This window comes from Oryzias latipes, chromosome 14, assembly GCF_002234675.1.
Source record: "Oryzias latipes chromosome 14, ASM223467v1".
Taxonomy (NCBI): Eukaryota; Metazoa; Chordata; class Actinopteri; order Beloniformes; family Adrianichthyidae; genus Oryzias; species Oryzias latipes.
Window position 1 is genome coordinate 13397202 of NC_019872.2, and position 21100 is coordinate 13418301.

Sequence of the window (21100 nt, forward strand, 5' to 3'; positions counted from 1 at the left end):
ATTAAAAAACAACAACATCCCTTTGACCACAAAAAGGTGCAGTTCAATATCATTAAACACCACAAACATGTTCCCTTTTGGTGGCACAAAGGGTTTAGGAGCAGCAGTGTGACACAGAATGATCCGCCGTGGCTGATTGGCTCTTTGGTTTCAGCTAAACGCTCAATTACTGTAATTACTTTTATAAGCATTCATAAGACCTCTCTGTATTACATGATCTGAACTGACAACCCGCCCTCCTCTCCACTGGAGATAGCGTTTATCAGTTCCTCGCACGATTGCTGTTATCTGCACCGAAACTTAAATTGCCTCCGTCCGTCTGGTGAGGCGCCACAGGCTGAATCCTAAACGCTGAGGGCTGTAGGATGTAGGCGCTAAAGAGTTTTGTTGGCAGCTCAATGGCAGCTCTCTTTTCTTGTCATTTTAGGTCTAATTTGAATTTCTCAACACTAATAGTCAGATCCCACAGTGCATTTTCTTTTAAATTGAAACTAGTTCTTCCACAAATACAATTCCAAACTCTTTTGATAGATAAGGTCATATTACATCAGACTTGCTGTATTTTAGGCTCCTAAAAAATGAAAACTAGAACTTAATTTTCAGATTTATCTAAAGAAAACATTTTCACACTTTGTTCCTTCTATAGATCCACACTCACTGGTCACTTTAGGTACACCTGTCCATCTGCTCGGTAATGCAAATTTCTATTCAGTCAATCACATGGCAGCAGCTCAATGCATTTAGGCATGTAGACATGGTCAAGACCATCTGCTGCAGTTCAAAGCGATCATCAGAATGGGGAAGAAAGGTGATTTAAGTGACTTTGACCGGGGTGTGGTTGTTGGTGCCAGACGGTGTGGTCTGAGGATTTCAGAAACTGCTGATCTACTGGGTTTTTCACCCACAACCATCTCTAGGGTTTACAGAGAATGGTCTGAAAAAGAGAAAATGTCCAGTGATCGGCTGTTCTGTGGACAGAAATGCCTTGTTGATTCCAAAGGTCAGAGGAGAATGGCCAGACTGGTTCAAGCAGATAGAAAGGCAACAGTAACTCAAATAACCACTCGTTACAATCGAGGTCTGCAGAAGAGCATCTCTGAACACACAACATGTCCAACCTTGAGCCAGATGGGCTACAGCAGCATAAGATCACATAGGGCGCCACTCCTGTCAGCTAAGAACAGGAAACTAAGGCTACAATTCACAGACTCACCAAAACTGGACAGTAGACGATCGGAAAAATGTTGCATGGTCTAACGAGTCTCGATTTTTGCTGCGGCATACAGATGGTAAGTCAGAATTTGGCGTGAACAACACGAAATAAGGGATCCATCCTGCCTCGTATCAATGGTTCAGGCTGGAGACGGTGGTGGTGGTGTAATGGTGTGGGGGATATTTTCTTGGCACACTTTGGGTCCCTTAGTACCAACTGAGCAGTGTTACAACGCCACAGCCTACCTGAGTATTGCTGCTGACCATGTTCATCCCTTCATGACCACAGTGTACCGATCTTCTGATGGCTACTTCCAGCAGGATAACACGCCGTGTCATAAAGCTGGAATCATCTCAGATTGGTTTCTTGAACATGACAATGAGTTCACTGTCCTCAAATGGCCTCCACAGTCACCAGATCTCAACCCAATAGAGCACCTTTGGGATGTGGTGGAACGGGAGACTCGCATCATGGATGTGCAGCCGACAAATCTGCGGCAACTGCGTGATGCTGTCATGTCAATATGGACCAAACTCTCTGAGGAATGTTTCCAGTACCTCGTAGAATCGATGCCAGGAAGGATTAAGGCGGTTTTGAAGGCAACCTGGTAATAGTTAGGTATACCTAAAAAAGTGACCGGTGAGCGTATACATGTAAACATACATTTAAATAATAAACCTGTGCCTTGCTGCCATAGAAAAATCCTATTATTTCCTTCTCTAATAGCTAAATTGTCTTTGATGATTAAACTTGAACCGCATTTATCAGCCATGAAAGCAAATCTTTTGAAATGCAAATAGACGACACCCTCACAAAAACCGCTGCACTGCATGTCAAGTTTCAGCTGCAGTTTCATTACAATATTATGACACGGTAATAATAAGAACATTTGTAATTGAGGCGGTCGTGTGCGGCAGCGAAAGCATCCAATTATCCTTCACGGTGCTGCCGCCGTCCAGGATGAGGCCTCGCTGCTGTTTTCCCTTCGCTTTACAGCGATAACAGTAAACAAGCCCTGCTGTGGGAATGACTCAAAGAAACAGGAGCACATCAACATACTAGCGTGCACATCGTCTTAATCATGGTAGAGGATATAATGATAGGTGACACTTACTGAGGTTACAGTCTATCCTGATACAATCTGGTGGGAGAAAGAGTGAGATAGTGAGATCAAGAGAAAAGGAGAATTTCACATCCTTCAAGGTACATTCTGCAGACAGTTCAGTGCTTTCAGAGCCCACCATCCGGGGACAGCCTGGAGAGTCTAAAGCACCACTTTCCTCGCTGTGGTTTATGGCGTGAACGGGTGAAAGCACGGAGCGCCCGCCGCAGCTGGAGGTGCATCCGAGCAGGGCACAACGTTCGGATCAATAGCAGCTTTATCGACCGTGGAGGCAAAAGGTGCGCAGCGTCAGCAGACCCTGACCGATAGTTTAGCTAACATCTGCTTTGGGGTAACTGTGCAAACCCGGACTGCTGCGAGGAGAGAAAACAGAACGTGAATCGCGTTCTGCAGGAGATGCCTCTGCAACGGTTTAAAAAGAAAAAAAAAGATTGATTCAACTTCAAGTTGAAGAGGGAAATTTAAAAAAAAAAAAGGTCATTTTTGCTTATAAGATTGGAAACAGAAGGAAAGTGGTGATTTGCACAACCTTCAGCCACACTTCCACTTACACCAAAAAGGCGTGTCACTAAATCCCAACTGTTGTTGCTTCAAATGAACAGGATTTTTAAAATAAACGTATCCAAAATATTCACAAATTTTGGGGTGCATTTTAACAATTAACTGCACACGCTTCAGTGTGGAAAGCAAAAGGGTGGAAGTCATGTGGTGGAGGCGGTGCTCTCCAGCTGTCAACCATCACAGAGCAGTGGAAACAGACAGCCAGAGACCAGAGACACAGTGTTGTGATGATGAGTGTGTGTACATGTGTGTGTGTGTGTGTGTGTGTGTGTGTGCGAGAGCCCATCACTGGCACTTCCTGTTCACTGAAGTGCCTCTAAAATGGACAGGCATGTAAATGTGAGGGGCTGGCGCTACAATGGGACCCTGCGGTGGTGGTGTAAGTGCGAGTGTCTCTGCGTGATGATGAATCAGGTCTTTGACTGCCCTCTCCTTGAACTGCAGACACGCCTTTGAAGGGCTGAAAGAGCCGAGACGGTCAGGAGGGACCTGACCCCGGGTCCAACTGAGAGAGAAAGGAGAAAAGCCAAGAGAAGAAAGGCAGAAAAATCATACACACCTACAGTTGCTTAAAAAATCATTTAGAAAAAACAGTGTGCACCCCCCAAAAAGTCTGTATATTTTGTGGTATTTGACTGCTAGTTCTAATGCATAGTAACATGACTGCAGCTGATATGACCTTAAAGTTCCACTCTGATCATCTTTTGATCTATTGTAATAGCATTTCCAGTGGTCTTTTGATTAGGATTATGCAGTTTTGAGGCAAAATCCAAAAACCTGTTGTTTTCTGGACATAGTTTCTGCAGAATGGCAAGAGTTCATGAAGCTACCTTGATTCTGCACTCTGATAAATCTACGTAAACGCACGTATATGCATGTTTCGGGATTCTGTGTTCAAAGCTCTCGCGTTTACGCATAGCTACCCAAGTTTCTACGACCGTTGTAGGATGTACAAAAGTTTGAAAGTTTAACCAAGTCGAACGTTGACCAATCAGGAGAGGTGTATGGATGTGCGAATCGTTTGAAAATTGATAATGGAAGAAAAATGTGTGCCCTGCCAGAAATATGACAAGTCTTCCTTATATTGGAATACAGCCTTAAGCCTTGTCCTATCATAGGCACTTTGACATTGGGAGTTGGGTCATTTAGACCCACTAGACAGTGCTCTGAACCTTTTTTCTTCAATGATTTGTGATCTTCACTGGTGTCCATGGATTCCATGAAATCTTTCCACCTTTATCCACCTTTGTCATGGTAGGGAGAACACGTCAATGGTCATCTTGACCCGCATTGTAACGCACAACGGTTAAAAGAAAAAGTCTGGAACAAGATTGATGAGATTTCTACCACTTTGACATTTTGCACCGAGTCTCTTCCAACTGTAGGTGGCGGACATGCGCTGGTGTTGGACAGCGACAGTGAACACCATATGCTGCATATGCTGAAAGAGCATTCAACAATGCATGTTTAGCGCTTTCCTGACGCCGTGTCTACTACCCGGTACGTATGTAGTTGTGAGCAGAACTGTTGGCGTGAAGCCCCCCCCCCCCCCCTTGATGAGAGTTCCCTGTTTGAATACTCTCCTACTAGCTTACAGCCCCTCACACTCCCAACCTAACATTACCGGTGCAACTAAAATTGCAAGCAATACTAAAGCAACATGGAGACGAACATGGATCTAGTCGTCTACAAGTGGATGCATTGGAATGGAGCGGAGCAGGGCGCTCACATTTTTTCATCTTTTTCTGATTCTAAACGGTTTGATTAAATCGCTACTCTGAAATGCAATTTTGAGTTTAGTTTACTCGATACAGCATACAAGGAAAATGCCACAAGAACACCAACAAGACTATTTTCATCGCAGTGGGACTTTAACTATTTACGCTAAGTGGCTCTAAGATTTATTGCAAACTTGCCAAATACTTTCATGTTGTTGACTTAAGCTCTTATTTTCCACCTCAAAATCCCAGAAGACAATAAAAAAATTCATTTACATGTTTTGTATATTTTTTTAAATTCTAGTCAAATGAAGGCTAAATAAATATGTCTGTTTTTTTGGGTAAAATACAATTAACTGGGAAGCAATGAGGGATTTGGACAAATCTTGACGAAGACCTGGGAGACTCCAGCTTTAGTGACGCTTTTCCGTTCCAAGCGAACAGCTAACAGTAACAATAATTACCTGTGACTTTGCAGACAGACGGCTGTCTGCTCTGAGGCTGAGCTGCAAGCCGCCGGATCCGCGTCTAAAGCTGCTGAAATCGATGCGGCGGGTGCTGCACTGCTTCCATTTGTCCTTGTGCGAAGGTCACACTCAGGTGGAAGTGTTTCCTCTCTCTTGAAAAAAATATGGATTTTCTGAAAAAAGAGGCTTTCCAGGCTGGCAGACGAGACATAGATCCCCACTTTCCCACCAAAACGAGAAAAGCTATATCCTCTCCACGCGAAAGGGAGCAGAGCTTTTTACGGGTGGAACTCCTTAGAGAAATGAATGATGTACGTATTGATTAATAAATGCTAGTGTGGAGCTTTTACAGTAGCGCGTGTAAAATGTTTTTCAATGTCTTGAGTATGAACTGAATAATGATCTGAGGGTGCAGCCCGCTCATCTCTGCTTTCTGAGTCAGACTGGAGGAGGACGGGGGTCTTCCGCCAGCAGTTGATGCTTCCTCAGCTTCTGTCAGGTTCATGTCTTTTAAGAAGCCTATATGGATTTTTACAACTTTGAACATATCTTTTTATTTATGTATGTGAATAATATTCATCTTAACCTCTAACCTTTGACCCACAGAGGTTGTCAGTTATGCTCCTCCAAACATAAATATTATGGGATGACAGCTAAAGCCTCCTTCATTTATATAAAGACTGTCTTACAATAAAAGACAGTTAATGACCTCCAGACGTATCATTTCAGGTTAGGATTCTGTTTGATGCTGCTGTCAATCAAAGGAACAATAAAACCTGAAATAAATGTGCTTAATACATATGCTTCGAACACCTTTTGGTTAAAAAAAAGTCCATTACTACTTAGTACTACTACCACTAAAGACATTGTCGCTTAGATTTGCTGATTTTTTTTCCATGTATTCCATTTTCTCAGAATTCTAGTACAAAGTGTGTGAGCAACAGAGAAATGCTTCACTTTGCTAATGCTAATGCTGTTCGAAATCCACAAACATAAAAACCAAAATATTTTTCCCAAGAACCATTTTTCCGGCACTATTAGGTGCACTTTTTAAATTTTTAAAAAAAAAAGACCATTTTTGCTAACACACTGATGGGGCTAACATGTAGCAATGTCAGACTGTCGTTTTTTATGTTTTACTACAAGGTTAGGAGTCGCTGTAATGTTTGTTTTAGCGGTCTCAGTAAATACGCTAACACGGCTAACGTGTAGCAGTTTACGGTTGTGTTGTGTCTGAATTTCTTCACTATTCACTACATAGTGCACTATACACTGCGTTCGCCTTTTTGTAGTGCTGTCCGTATCTACAATTCCATAATCCAGTGCCCTAGAAACGTCCCAGAAGTCTCGGCGAAAAACCAGTGTCCATCGATGCTCACTAGATCGGCAAATATAGACCACAATGCATTGCGTCCAAAAAATGTATTTAAATGTATTTAAAAGGTTGGGCTAACGTGGCTAACATGCAGCGTTTCACTGCCAAAAACTAGAATAACTGTAAAGGCAGTTTATAAAGTCTCCCTGACAGACTTATGTCTGTTTTTTTTGTCTTGCCTAATGTGCCTTTTATATGACATAGTTTAGACAACAGACCATTCATTGACCATTCTTATCCGGTGTGCCCTATAGTTTGGAGAATACGCTAACTTCCCTATGATGCTCCACAACAGGGGTCACCAACCTTTTTGAAACTGAGAGCTACTTCACGGTTACTGAATCATACGAAGGGCTACCAGTTTGATACGCTCTTCTGAAATAACAAATTTGCTCAGTTTGCCTTTAGTTATACATTATTTATAATGATTAGTAATACTCACCTATGTAAAAACACTGATCATGTTAATGATTTCTAACAATGATTATCAAAAATGACAACAAGGTGGGAAACAGATATCAATATTCAACACTTTATCTCTATTAATCACAGTATTTGTTACATTTTCAGATGATCACTTACATCACTACATTTTAGCAAAAAATATCCCATTTGCACAAGCCACTGACATGCCCTGTTAACAAATCATGAACTATGTTGCAACATGTTTCAAAAAGTTAACAATTATGTAATGTTAAACAAAATCAACTTACATATTTTTAAATATGTAATACATTTTTTATTTCACATTTTGAACTAATGGCCAAGTCTGTGTTATGTTTAACAAAATTATAACTTTTAAATGTCATGAACACACTTTTAAATTGAACACAATTCTTCAATATTTTAATTCAACTTTGCCATGGCACTACCATGTTGTCACTGACTACATCTGGTATCCGTCCTTGGTTAGTGGGAAGACTGGCATTGCATGCTGTTCACCAGTGTGTTGTAATCTGGTGTGTAACTTGACACTGCAACTGTGAGTGAGTCTCTCAGATGTGCATCAGTGAGGCGTGTTCTGTGTTTGTTTTTGATGAAGTTCATGTCAGAAAATGCTGATTCACAGAGATAGGTTGAGCCAAACAGGCTGGCAACCTTCATGGCTGCTGTGCATACTCCACTGTACTTCTCTGTGTCAACAAGGCGCCAAAAGTTTGGTGCAGCCTGGTAGGCTTTGAGATGGAGATCATTTTGCAATGTTATAATTTCAATCTCCACCTGTCCAGCATCCAAGTTGAACGTTGCACTTAACTGCTCAGCAAAGCATGTTGTGTCCCCATTCATGAAAGGGTTGGAAATGAAGAACACACATGGTTCAAGCTGATGAAGGTCACAAAACCTATTCTCAAACTCTTGCCCAAGTCTGTTTATTACTTCAATGTACTTTTCTGCCACTTTTTCAAATGTCTCAGATGCAGAAGCATTGTCTTTCAGCACTGACTGCACAGAGGGAAAGTGCAGAACTTTTTTTCTCTGTAAATCTGCAGAGAATGCATTCATTTTGGCTTTAAATGCATTTAAAGCACTTATCATATCGACAACAGTCTTACCTTTGCCTTGCAGCTGGCAGTTCAGGAGGTTTAGTTTCCCAGTAATGTCCACCAAAAATGCAAGGTCAAGTGTCCACTCTGTGTCCTCTAGCAGTGAGACATCTTCGCCTTTGGACTGCATGAACTCTTTGATTTCACGCAAAAGAGACAAAAAACGATGCAAAACTCGTCCTCTGCTGAGCCATCTGATTTCTGTGTGTAGCAGTAGGTCCCCATATTCTGCTGACATCTCCTCTAATAGTACCTTGAAAATCCTGTGCTGCTTTGCTTTGGAGCGGATGTTGTTTATGATTTTCACAACGGGAGTCATCACGTGCCCAAAGCCGATCACTTTCGCACACAACGCCTGCTGGTGAATGATGCAATGGTAATGCAGAAATTTGGGGAAGTCTGGGTCACGTTTACAGTGAGCGATGAAACCTGTCTGTCGGCCGACCATAGCAGGAGCCCCGTCTGTTGTCACCGCTACCAGCTTTTCCAATGGCACCTTTTTCTGCACGAAAAACTCCTTCACCGTGTTATAAATGTCAACTCCTCTCGTAGTTGTCTTTAAGGGCAGTAGTGTCAGGAGTTCTTCTTTTGTGGAGAAATCATTAAACACCATCCGGATAAAAACCAATAACTGCGCTGTACTGCTGCTGTCCACGGACTCATCGCACTGGAGGCTAAACCACTTGCACTTCGCCAGATCCTGCTCCAACTGATCGACCAAGTTACTGGACATAGCTGATACTCGTCTTGCCATCGTAGATGCCCCCAGTTGGACGTCGGAAAGAGTGGAGATTAGGTCGCTTCCATTTTTCTCGTCTTTAAATACAGTGTTAGCAATTAATAACATCGCTTCTTTGACAACTTCTCCATCTGTAAATGCCTTTTTTTTCTTGATCAGAAAATGTGTAGCTCTAAACGAGGCTTCGGATGCTTTTTGTGAGTTTTTGGTCGGCCTCGTAAAAAAAGACTGTTGCTTACCCAGAGCGGTCTTTAGCTCACGGGCTTTTTCTGCCCGTAGGGCGCTTGCAGGTGGATATTTATCATGGTAGCTTTTGTGACACGTATTGAAATGTCTCTCCACATTGTGCCGTTTTGCTGTCGCCACGGTCGTCCCGCAAATCAGACACACGCAGGTTTCTTTTACAGTCGTAAAAAAGAACTCCTCTTCCCATTCACTGTGAAAGAGATACGTTTTCTTTCTTTTTTCTGCCATGTTTTTGGGGTACGAAAGTGCATACAGCGCCCGCTAGCTTACTCTCCACATCCCACAAGCTCTACTTTACTGCCCATAGGTAAATATTGTGCGCGTTAACCTTAAAGTATTTTTAAGATAGTATTTTTTAAATCTATATACATACAAGTGTGATTAAAAAAATAATAGCAACAGAACAAAATTAATTTTTAGACGCAGCTCTCTATGAGATGTGCTATTTTTGGAACAGGCCCGCGGGCGACTCATGTGGTCCTTGCGGGCGACCGGGTGCCCGCGGGCACCGTGTTGGTGACACCTGCTCCACAAGTTATGAGAAGACAAAGGAAAATCCTTTGGAGGAGTATAAATTTGTAGCTTGTTCTAAAAAGGTGTTTTTTTTTTAATTATAAGATAATGGCTTCTTCCTGACGTCAACAAAACTTCGATTGAGGTTCTTTTCCCATACTGTGGGAAAATATGAAAATTGGCAAAGTTCCCACAAATGTTCACTTGTTGCTTTATCTAGATATATATAATTTCTTACTTATTAATATGATTGCTGTTAATAGACACGTTCAATCTGCACTACTAAAGAGCCACAAGTTTAATGGAGTTTTCAAATAACAAGGGTCATTTTTTTCAAATAAAACTCCCTTTAAGGGCAAATGTTAAGCCGTACTAAATAGAAAGTATAAAAGGATGACGGGTCTGTTATATTTAAAACAAAAAGTGGAAATAAGGTTCAAATGTGAAGATGTTTTTGTGATTCATCATTAATTCAATCTGTTTGCCATCATTTTAAAGCCAAATAATATTCAAAAATAATAGTTACTTAAGGATTAATCTAAAGATAAGGATTAGATTAATTGAAAACCAAACGAATATTAACAGGAGTAATACCTGTTGACATTAATATAAGTTTTGTTGTTTACGATACTATCTCTATGTATGTTCAGTCATCTTTTAGCATTTGTGGAAATAACATTTCTGACAGCCACAGAAATTTCCTGAGTCTTTCTGTGATGTCACAGCTGACATCACAAATGACATTTTTCAATAGTGTGATTATTGCAGGTTCCCTCTGTCTTTGATGTGCTTTAATAGAAATATAACCTATTTATCTGCACAAAAAAACACGGTCTAGGTGTCCAAACACCACATGTGGACACATGTTTGGTTTTCAGGGAGTTCATTTAAAGATTCTGGTGCTTTTCTGATTTTATTTATTGTTTCCTATATTTCGGAACAAGCACATTTGTCCTCGACTGAAAAAATCCCTCTGAGAAAACTGATTCTAGCTGCGAATTTGAGAACCAGGGACATCTACTGTTTAAAAGCTGAATATTTTTGTATTATTTCTGTTTTCCCTTTTGAATTTATTACAATATCTGCATCCTGCAGGAGTTAAAAGCGTATTTTTTAAGCAACTGTAGTTCTTGTGCATGAAGATGGTGTGAAAGAGGCTCAGACAGGAGGGTGTGTGTGTGTGTGTGTTTGCGTGTGTGTGTGCTTTACCCAGGTTCACAGTGAGCTTCACTCTGCCTGCATCCAGCTCCACGCGCAGGGTGTCTGCTGACTGCTGGGACGTGGTGGCCAACAGCAGCCCGAAGGCTCTCTGAGACATGAAGCGCAGCGACACGTCCTCCGCCTCCGTGTGCATCGTCCTCGGCAGCCCCACCTTCAGATACATGCTGCCGTCGTAGCCCACGGTGGTAGCCTCTGTGGAATTCCAGAACGTGACAATTAAAACAAAAAAAACAAAACAAAAAAAACTACAAAAGAAATTTTGTTTTTTTTTTGATAATTGTTGCTTCAAATGTGGCTTTATATCAGACTGCAATTTCCTTCTGCGGCAGCAGATGGCAGAAAAGACTCAGCACATAAGAACAACAAAAAAAACCCACAGAGGAAGCATTAATTACATTTTAGGATTTTCACCACATCCTGCCAATAGATGTATGTAATCTGGCCTCTGAGTGAGAAAACAATCTGCATGCTGAATGTGGACTGATTCAGGCACAATCCCTCTGTACCATGACGTGTCTGATGAAACCCCTATGGCAACGGAAAACCTCATAATATGAACAATTCATTAATGAATCATTGGTGTGGGAAAATATGGCATTGCATTGAATGGATCCCAGTTCTATTTCAGGCTGAAGACAGACAGAATTACAGTATTGCAAGTTGAGAGGATTTGAGTAAATATGTGTTTGTGATGCCGGAGGATTATATTTGATGATTTTTCTCTGCCTGCGCTTTTACTTTTTACACCTGGGTTGATAAATAAAATACCATCCAAAGTGTGTTAAAAGCATCCCCTTCTGGAAATGCTTACCCTTCCCACAGCTGGGACCTAGATAGCCGGTGCCACTGCAGTCGCAAATGTGTCGGTTCCAGCCCTCCCTGCAGTGTCCTCCGTTGGCACATGTGTCCCGGCTGCACCTCACGTGGGTCTCCTTGGTGCAGAAGCTGCTGACGCCCGCTGCGATCTGGACCTCCGCCAGCCTCCACAGGTTGCGGCTCTGCCCGTCGATGAAGAGGTCCCGGACGCAGCCCACGAAGCCGAGCCCGAGGGACGCCGTCCACACCTCAGGGGGCAGGATGAGCGACTGGCGCTCCTCCGGTAAGCCCCCGAGGAACATGTCTCCGTCCAGGTCCAGGATCTCGCTGCCTTCGTTGGCGGTGAAGGGGATGTTCTGGCTGTTCACAGAGATGAAACCTGCCAGGAAAGCATTCGACTTATGAACAGTAGAAAAGGAGAATGTTCTTCACGTAAAACTACAAGCTTAACACAGATTTTAAACGTTTGTTGGTCAAATCACAAAACAAGAAGGACAGAAATATAAATATAAATCGCTTTTATTTGAAAGCAGCAGAAAGCCTTTATATTGTTAGAAAATAGAATTACAAAGTGGTAAAAACCTTACTCCTGGGCTAATTTAGTCATTTATGAATGAAGTGCTATGAAAGCGTATTGTATTCAATAAAACGAAACAAAAAGAAATCATCACTAACCTCATCTGCTCATGAAGATGACCTGAAATCAAAAGTTAAAAAGCCACAAAGTGTCCGTGTCATAGACATGGTCTGTTTTGTTTACGTGCTCCTCGAGAATCTGTTTTGTTCTTCTTACTTCCTTTATCAGTTTCACAGCAAAATGTTGGGGACGTTTTCCTGATATTGTCCATTATGAACTGTTTATTTTTTTAGGTTTTTCTGTGATACAGAAAATGTGTTACAGACCGAGTTGTAAATAGGATCTGTCTGTTCTGAGCTTTGCCTTGATGTTGATGCTGAAGCTGCAGAGGCAGGCAGTACATGTACTTGATAAAGTACATGAAAACAGTCCAGCAACCCTCCACCATAAAAATTCAAAAAAACATCAAAAGTTCTCATTATTGTTAAAAGTAACTCTACAGAAATCCTCAATGTCATCACTCTTTTTCCTACAGTGAACCAGCATGTTGGATTAATGCAAGTTGTAGACGCGTCCTCACCTCCTCACTCTAGGACTGTTGAAGTCCAGAAAAGATTAGGTCAAAAAAAGGAAAAGAAACGTCTAGAACAATGAAAAAAATTATGTCCAATTCTCAAAAAACAGCACAAAAATTACCTAGACAACCATTTAAAAATGTTTTTTTTAATCTGAAAAATCATTAAAAAATGATTTTGAAAATCAAAAATGAAAAAAAAAATAACAAAAAAACAAAAATAATAGAAAATAATTATATTGAAATGCTATCTATTTTCAAAATACCTCGATAAACAAATCATAAAAACTATCTTGGAAAAAAAAGAATCTTAAAATAAAAAATCTTGAAAATCATTAAAAACAGTTCTCGAAAAAAAAAGAATTCTCAAAAATCATTTAGAAGCGCGTTTTCCTGGTTACTCCTCCCTGCTGGCAGTTCAGTCTAATCAACTCACCTGTTCAGCATCTTAATTAAGTCCAGGTGAGCGGTCCAATCATCTTCTTCCATTTCCACGAGCTCTGCGTTCGTCACCCCACCCTCCTCCCCCGCTTCCACCTGTGAGCTCCGTTAGGGCTAGTTTAATACTCAAAGTTTTCTATGGAAATCTTTGTTTTATGTATCTGAACGGAACCTCATGGCACGCTAAAAGAAATATGGAATAAATCCTCTTTACTGCAAAAGTTGTCTGACTGAAATAACAAAATAAATAAATAATAAATAAAAATCTCCGACAACAAAATAGCCTTACAAAATTCTAAAAAGAATCAAACTGTTTGTCACAAAGTTGTCCACAGCCACAACGTGAGCGTCCTGTAAGTTGGTGTGGCGATATCATGACGAACACAAAAACCAAACGGACTTTGACGAGTCTTTGACACGGAGATATTGTGGCTTTTCAACCTTTTACCGTATTTTCCGGACTATAAGTTGCCCTTTTTTTCATAGTTTGGCAAGGGGTGCGACTTATACTCCGCAGCGACTTATATTAGAAATAAATTGAAATAAATACATTGTTAACCCTCCTGTTATGTTCATTTGTGAGGAACAGAGATGATGTTCCTGGGTCAATTTGATGTATGAGGTATGTTAAGTGTTAAGAGTATGTTAAGTGACTCAGAGAATCAGCAAACTTTTTTTACAATGAGATCTTGAAGGCTAAAAACATAATATTCTATTTTCCAAATATTTCATAGATTCAGAAATGCAATAAAAAGACTACATTCTACAAATACAGGATGAAAACCGAGTATTAGTTGGCCAATGATGCTTCATGAAAGGAATAAATAAATAAGTATGAGAAAGAATTACTGTGAAATTATGAGATAAACAGTCTGCTATGATTGTGTCATATGAAGTTGTGCAAGTTATTAGTTCTTGGTCTCAGATTTTGTCAAATAAATTTCCTGTCAAAATGCGACTTATACTCCGGAGCGACTTATAGTCGGGAAAATACGGTAATTGCAGCTCACCTTTTAGTTTTTATGAACAGATGAGGTTCAGCCAGTTTGTAGTTGTTTCCTTATAGTTTTGAAAATATTAGTACAAAAATCGCAGAAAACATCTGCATGAAAAGCACAAAAAAACTGAACATCAAACAGCCGTTACAAAAAAAAAGAGTTTTAAGTTGAATACAATCCGCTTCCATAAATTGCAAACCTGAAAACAGAGTTTGTGTTTTTCCTAATATGGAGTTGTGGATAATAGCAGCTAAAAATACCACAATAATTCAAACCCAATATGCATGAATATTTCCTTGAGAGTCTGCTGCTGTCACTGTGTCCACACTGGCATACGGTGATTTCACAGCTCGGAGCCCCCCCCCCCTCCAGAAACACATCAAATGATCTCACCGCTGCGCCCCTTCCTCTGGAAGTCCACATGGCACCACTCGCCATTATCCAGACGCTTATCGCTGGCTTTGACCTTGATGCTGCCCGAGCCCATGTCCATGACGAGGTAGAGGAATCCATCCAGCAGCTCTACGGCGAAGAAGTCGGCGCGGGGCTTCCGGTCGGGCTGCGCTCCGTGCAGACTGCCGTGGCTGAACAGCAGCAGGCCGCTGGGCTCGCTGGTGCGGAAATCAAAAGAAATGGCCCCCGTCTTCTTGGTGTTCCACCTGGGCAACGTCAAGAAGGCGGACGGGGTGTCGAAGGTGACCGGCTCCAGGGCTTCCACGTTCTCGCAGCTGAATACCAGGTCACCATGGATACTGATCTTGGGGTCCCGCTGCTCAGCCAGCCGTGACAGTTCCAGTCTAAACTCGTTATTCTTGTAGATTACCTAGCAGATAGGGAGGAATTAAAAAAAAAGGAGGGGGCAATTTGTTATCTGTAAAAGCTGAATATGAGTCAGAAATAAATATTCAAATCAATATGTCACAGCATAACTAAAATAAACACTAAAAAAACACGAGTCAACCCTGCAGTCAGATAGAAAATATACTTGTGAATTTATTCAAATGTGTCAAACTTGCATCTTTTATTTTAAGGATTCAGAAGATCTTGATGAATAATTAGAAAAAACACTTAAAGAAAAGAGGAGCAACACAAAGGAAATCCTACTTCATCCTTATTGGCTGCCAGAAAAGAGCACTTCTTTTCTGGTTTCCATTATTACCAGCTGCTTCGGCTGCATCACTCCCTGCTTTAGTTCATTTCATTTACTGTATATGAGAACTGGACCGAGTGAGTATGATGTCGCCCATGGTCTAAAAATGCTTTACTTCTGGCTCCAACCAAATGAAGTCAATTCAGTTGCCATGATGGAGCCAGATGCCGTCAGTAAGCAGGGATTGGTTTGAGTCGGTCTGAGTCCACGTTTCTATGGCAACTGCTCTCACCAATCACGAGTGAGCTTGTTGGAAGTGGGCCACCCAAAATCGATCAATCAACATTTCAAACGTCCGATGTAAGACCCCATAGCTTTATGGAGACATCTGATTGGTCAGTTTATAGTTTGAACAACGTACAGAAAACAAGAACATGTGAAAAAAATGAACAATAACTCATTAAAAAAGGTAGCAGGGCAAGAATGCTGGAGTTATAGCTGTTTATTCATCCAGCAAAGCCTATGGGATTTTGGCTTCTTGAAGTCAGCAGGTACTTATCTGGAATTTGGATTGTTTTAGGATTCTAACCAGGTTTTTCAACACTTCCACTTTTGAGATCTGAATGTAGCAGACATCTCATTTGTTTAAGAGAAATTTACTGTGTGTAACCAAAGTAAACTACTTATTTATTTGTTTGTTTAACAGGGCTCCAAAAACCCTGTAATGTAATGTAGTGATCCCTTTTTTGGGCCATTTTTACAAATACAGGTATTATGATCAGTCCTAATTGGAAATGTCAAACTTTAATTAGATTTGAATCACCCTCAGTAGAATAAACTGTCTAGACTCACTGAGATGGTTTGTCTCTTGAAGGCTGAACAAACCTTAACTACCACACGTTGTTTTCCCACATCTTTACTTCCTGCTTTGTGTCTGTTTAAAGGTTTGTCAGCCACCTCCATATGATGATTACACCATCCCAAGAAAACAAGACGTACAGTAGACTGAAGACGTTTTTTTTAGGTGTAAAAAGCTGTGAACATCTATAACAGGTCCTGAAAGAATAACTGGTAGAGAAGAATAAAACACATTCGTCTTGATGTTGGAACTATGGGAAAATAATCAAAGATCAAAGCAGGCAGAAACAGTGGGTGGATAAAAATGGAGCTTCAATCTTTTCCATCTTTTGTGATGCTCACAATTTATTATTAAAACAAGTAAACTTGATGAATATTAACACAGAAACAAATCTTTTTTTTTTAAGTCATCATCATACTTTAATGACAAATGAACATTTCTTCAGCAATGCTGGGTTGATTTTAGAGGCCAGTTATCTGGCACTAAGCTGCAGCCGTTTGCAATCAAAAGTGAAGATGGAGAGGTGAAAATCGAATTAACCCAAAAAACCAGATGCTTTGCTACCCACAGCCATTCGCAACGTTTACCAAAAATTAAAAAAATTAAAAAAGGAAAGCACTTCATCAAAAATATTTAACAAATAAAGGGAAGAAATATTTACCGGTGTCACAGAAATTTGAAGAAAAAAAAAGATGCTTGCTTAGAACAACTAGTCTCAATTTGGTGCTAAAATTTCAAAGAAAAAGCAATTATACTGGATGAATGGATGAATCTTTTGAAAGGTAAACCTTTAACGTCTGTGCATTTCCACGGAATTTGATGGCTTTCATGTTCTTCTATAGCAGGGGCCTCAGACTCCAGGCCTCGAGGGCCGGCATCCTGCTGGTTTTTAAGAAATCCTGCCTCATCTGCTGCTAATTATCTGGATCAGGTGTGTTTAGCCAATAAGGAGCATCAACGCCAGGTTAGTGGGAAAAAAAACATTTAATACTCTGGCCCTCGAGGCCTGGAATTTCAGACCTGTGTTCTAAAGCGACACCTGTTCGCTCTGAGACTGGAAGATCACGCCTTCAAATCAGGCCAAAAACCCAAACCCTCCCTCATCAGCATTTATGGGTTGCCTAAATCTGTTGTTTTCAACCTTTTTTTGAGTCAAATTACACATTTTTCTTGATGGAAACTAGGAACACCACCAACTGGAAAAATCATCCATCCCCCTTTTAGGGTCGTTGGACTGCCGGGAACAACTCAACCGCTGTTGGATAAAGACGGGGTACACCCTGAACAGGTCACGCATCTGCTGCAGAGCCACACACTCACATTCACACCTAAGGACAATTTAAAGTAAACTTATAATCTCTGACTGTGGGAGGAAGCCTGAGCGGGAGAACACAAACTACACATAAAAAGGTCCCAGCCAGGATTTGAACCAACACCTTCTCAGTGTGAGGCTAGAGTGCTAATTTTCCTCCATTCTCAATACACACCACATAATCTCTCATGGACCGCTAGTGTTCCACGCCACTCAAAAAAACACTGGGTTGAACCAATTCACTTCACTTCAATTCAATTTTATTTATATAGCCCAAATTCATTAATTAATGGGCTTCGTACCAGTAATTGTAAAGTAAACATACAATCAAAAAGGATCATAAATGTATAGAATTCAATTGGATAATGCTAAACTTTAACCAAACAGACTAAACTAAACTGGACATCCCTGCCCTTACACACCCCTTCGCAGGAAGGAAAAACCCTCAAAAAAAAAAACGGAATCCGGAAAAAACGAAGAAACCTCAGGGGTGCCCACATGAAGGAGGGATCCTCCCCAAGGACGGACAGGCGATGTACCACAACTCTTAAAGAGAATTAGCTTATCTAACACTACAACTACATGTTTACAACTACATGTTTAAAGTCCAGCAAATGATCCTCATCCAGTTAAAGTTGGGGGACGGTTGGGGGCGCGAGACGAGCAGGAGATAGGACCCAAGCCAGAGACGAGGTACACGGATTCGTCTGAAGACAGCGGTTTCCGTTTTTTCTTTGCAAGTGATCCCTGGTTCACTATAATGCAGAAGAACTAATGAGCAAATATTAGATGCAGCGGCAAAGCTAGACCATTTTATATGGTGGCAGAGTGGACGTCCATTACTAATAAAAAGATCAAAGCTTTTTGCTGCCCCCCTTTAGCTCCGCCCCTGATTAGATGTAAATAAAAGGAAGAAGTGCCATAAACCACATCTATTTTGAGTAGGAGAAAAATTAAAAATAAAATAAAATGTCTCACCGGTAAATGAGATGAGGTGAGGAGTCACATAAAGACCTTAGACTATTTCCGCACACTAGTGGAAATGGATTGTTCTCTACATAGTCCTGTTCTTGTTTTAGGATCCTTTTGTGTAATTTATGGTTTTAAACCACGTCATTTGAAAGGCCAACACGCTAATCTAAGATGGTGACTCACATCAGACTTTTTGCTCCGGCATGGGAAAAGCTGGTCAGTTTCTAACAATTTCATTCAGCAAATATTTCGTCTTATAAAAACGACTCAGATGTGAAGAGAAACTTGAACTTTTGGGTGCCTGTGATTCATTATACAGCACCCAGTCTCACCCGAAGCAGGACTTTGGAGACATTTTGGTCAACATTTTAGAAACGTTCCCACCTGACACCACCAAGAAATCTGACAGTGACTATGACCCCTAGAACACCATACCCACTGTTAACCATGGAGGTGGAGGATTATTGGCGAACCATTGGGAACATTAGCGGGGGGGTTGAGTGGAACTATGTACTGTCAAATTCTGATTGAGAACCTCCTTCCCTCCACCAGGAGACTTAAAATGGGTGGATCTTTCAACAGGATCATGACCCCAAAACAAACAGCCAAGGCAGCAGCAATGGCTGAAGAAGCATGTCAAGGTCATGGAGTGGCCCAGCTACCTTCTGGACTTCAAGCTTATAGAAAACCCTTGGAGAGCTGAAGCTCAGAGTTGCCAAGAGACAGCCACTAAATCTTAATGCGTTAGAAATCATTTTCAAAAAAGACTGGACCAGAATTCCTCCTGATATGTTCAAAAATCAACTCATCAACTGCAAGAAACATCTGACTTTTGACCTGCAAATAGGGGTTTAGCCACAAAGTACTAAACCCCGGCAAGAGGGTTCAAATACTTACCGGCATTTCCCTCAATAAAATGCAAATAAATTTATATAATGTATGAAAGAGAAAAAAGAAAATGAGTAAACTTTTGCTCTTTGCTTTATAATGATTTTCAGTACAGATATGTATCACTTTCAACCTATTTCTTGTTCAATTAGCATTTTCCCATTTCAACTCATTAACTCGTATTATCAAGCAGGTGAGAAATAATTTAGTTCACATCCCAGAATATATGAAGTTGTGAGAACATGGCATTTCTCACCGTGTCGATCTTTTTTGCTCAACATAAACTTTCTTTAGCTGCTGGTGCTGAATGAATGGAGGTAAAACATTCTAGGTTTTGCATCTACCACCATGTCAACATTAAGTAAGCAATGTGTTTTCTGAAAACCCTCGCTATTGGTTTGATAATTCAGATTGACTGGAATACAGATTGTTTTAAAGAAATAATGACTCACAGCAGGCTAAAAAAAAAATGTTTAAAGTGAAAGCACTCTGATAAAATCCCCCTTTTCCCCCCTTCCTGTGTGTGTTTGTGTTATTATTTTCCCTCTTCTTCCTTTGATTCTGGCTTCATCAATATGCGCAGCAGGACACAGCCTTGCTTGTCTCGTTTTGTATCAGCTGTAAGTCACCCCGAGCCCTCGGTTATCTGCCACTTCACTCTGCAGCTGCCTGAGGTGAGACGGCACCACACTGCAACAGAGGACTCGCAGCAGAGCCAATATCCCGCTTTTATGCCGCTTTCCTGTGACTAATTATCAGACAAATCAGATGGTGAAACTGACCGTCCACAAATTGGTGCAACATGCCGTTTGAAAAGGGGGAAAGTCGATCAAGATGGTCATGAAAGAGCCGAGCAGCATGTTCCAACCAACAACACAAGAAATATGTGCAGATGGCTATAAAAAAAACACACACACAAAAAACCACTGTGACCTCTACAGAACTATTATATAAGCCAAAGGACAATACAGGAAGTGGAATCCTATTTCACAGATTCAGTCGCTTGCTGTGTGTGACAAGGATTATACAAGAGAGAAGAATAAAGCAACTCCAGAGTCAACTGACAAATTATTTCTGTCATCAATGCTCAAGCTGTGAAGAATAACAGCACTTTGAGAATTAAGAACCTTCTCTGTCGCTAACAACCTCCGCAACCAAATTAGGCGCAATCACTGAGGCATTAAAGAACAGGAACGGGAGCGATGCGGTGCAGGACATCATGTGAGCTCACAGCGCATAGTCTTAGCTTCAAAGGCAGATCTGTCTTGTGCGGTTTTGCTGCTGCAGGCGTGACACTCGTCTGAAAGCGGCCATTATTTCTCCCGCACCTGATGAACCCAATGGCCCCCATCCAGCAGCGCTCACATTTGTTATCGTGTAACGTCTGAACGCATTAGTCACTGAGCACGCTCTCCCCCGTTCAGAAAAAATAAGACTTCCCAAATAGATCTGCTGCTTGCTCAAGAAATATTTTCCTCATCGTTCACTTTTTTGTAGCCTCCTGGCGTCAGATACGGCGTTTGTGGCCTATGTCTGGTTTCCAAGCATGCCTACTCTTCTCAATTGTCAACAGAGTCAAAACCTCTGGCCTGGATTTCCATATTTTGGAACCTGGCTGGATTCCCCAAAAGGAGCGACATCATATGATGAGCTCTGCATCTGCCAGAGTTCCCACTCTGTGATCAGAACCCATGGGGCTGTCAACCTATTCTCACAACTTTATCCCGCCATATCTTTCCCCCGCATGCCTACTGTATATCGGGTGACTACGCACAGCACTAGTAGGTTTGAACCACCACCAGCTTCACCACCCACAGAGCGGAGGTTGCAGCTTTGGCAGCACTGATGGAGGA

The 21100-nt window shown here is 41.2% G+C and overlaps 1 protein-coding gene across 8 annotated transcripts in view; it reads right to left on the reverse strand.

The window, feature by feature from the left end:
- The window catches only part of LOC101165088 (neurexin-2), a 170758-nt gene that overhangs the window by 84732 nt on the left and 64926 nt on the right, over window positions 1–21100 (reverse strand). For 5 of the 8 annotated variants that reach the window (XM_020708865.2, XM_020708863.2, XM_011483510.3 and 2 more), the window contains 4 exons: window positions 14520–14949; window positions 11532–11915; window positions 10709–10912; window positions 2328–2354 (listed from right to left, as the gene is read on the reverse strand). In XM_020708865.2, coding sequence (XP_020564524.1) covers window positions 2328–2354; window positions 10709–10912; window positions 11532–11915; window positions 14520–14949 — 1045 coding nt within the window. The remainder of the gene's footprint in view (window positions 1–2327; window positions 2355–10708; window positions 10913–11531; window positions 11916–14519; window positions 14950–21100) is intronic. The other 3 variants (XM_020708864.2, XM_020708861.2, XM_020708859.2) reach the window with 1 other exon arrangement.